This window comes from Myotis brandtii, unplaced genomic scaffold (assembly GCF_000412655.1).
Source record: "Myotis brandtii unplaced genomic scaffold, ASM41265v1 scaffold157, whole genome shotgun sequence".
NCBI lineage: Eukaryota > Metazoa > Chordata > Mammalia > Chiroptera > Vespertilionidae > Myotis > Myotis brandtii.
In genome coordinates, this window is record NW_005355708.1 from 3,513,046 (window position 1) to 3,514,338 (window position 1,293).

General features: G+C 39.4%; 1 protein-coding gene across 1 annotated transcript in view; it reads left to right on the plus strand.

Annotated features, from left to right (window-relative positions):
- The window catches only part of LOC102238843 (ATP-binding cassette sub-family A member 8), a 53,650-nt gene that overhangs the window by 9,420 nt on the left and 42,937 nt on the right, over positions 1 to 1,293 (plus strand). The window contains exon 5 of the mRNA XM_014536208.1: positions 693 to 857. Within this exon, the coding sequence (XP_014391694.1) occupies positions 693 to 857 (165 nt within the window). The remainder of the gene's footprint in view (positions 1 to 692; positions 858 to 1,293) is intronic.

The window sequence follows — 1,293 nt, forward strand, 5'->3', positions numbered from 1 at the left end:
CTGTGAGTAGTTTCATTATATGATATATTATATGTAATTAAAATTGGTTCAATAATTCCAACATATGAAAATAATTTTTATATATGTTTTCTGATTTTTCTGATTATGCACTCTCTGGATAAAATTATAGAAATGTCTGTCCCACCAGCTAGCATGGCTCAGTGGTTAAGCATCAACCTATGAAGCAGGAGGTCACAGTTCACTTCCCAGTCAGGGCACATGACAGGGTTGTGGTTTGATCCCCAGTGCGAGGTGTGAAGGAACAGCCAATCAATGATTCTCTCTCATCGTTGATGCTTCTATCCTCTCTCTCTCTTCCTTCCTCTCTGAAATCAATAAAAAAATATTTTTAAGTAGAAATGCCTGTACCCAACTTTGTGCCTGACTTACTCCAAATCGATATTTGATTTAATTTTATTTCCATAAAGAACTTTAATAAAAGCAATTGAATGTGAAACCTGATGTTAGTCTCCTAAGAAATTATCTATAATAATAAAAGCATAATATGCTAATTAGACCAGACATCCTTCCAGACGACCTTCTGGAGGAAGCCAGGGCTGCAAGGGAAGCCCAGGTCTCTGGTGCCAGAGGGCAGCCCGTGCTGGCAGCTGGGGGAAGGAAGGCCTACTCTTGCATGAATTTCATTCATCAGGCCTCCAGTTAATTATAATATTCCTTTCTTATAATGGCAGAGACAGACATCTTGGGACTGTCTGATGGAGAAAGTATTGAAGAAGTAATGGCAAAATTTCCTATGGGAGCAGTAGGAGTCATCTTTACTAATACATTCTCATATAATTTGAAATTCTCGAAGGAAGAATCAATTTCAAAAAGGAAAGAACACAGAGACCATACAGGTAACTTTCTAGTTATACAATTCCACTACTTTCTATTTAATTTATGTCATAAGGCATATGTGGGAATAGATGTTAGTGAGGTGAATTTTAATATCTTTATCTGCGATGGTGATGTCAACAGGCCAATGAACACATTTCAAAAATGTACAGTGATTTTGAGGTACATTAACATACTGTATTATGTTGTAGTTTTTTATATATCTCATCTAATAAAAGACAAATAGGGTAATTAACCGTACCTCCGATACGCTTCCCATTGGCTAATCAGGGCGATATGCAAATTAACTGCCAACCAAGATGGCGGTTAACTGCCAACCAAGATGGCGGTTAATTTGCATACATAGGCGCAATCATGGGAGGCGAAAGGGATCGGAAACCCAGGCGGCAGGCAAGAGGTGAGGGGCGGGCAAAGGCAGCCCTGCCAGCCGCCTCTGCC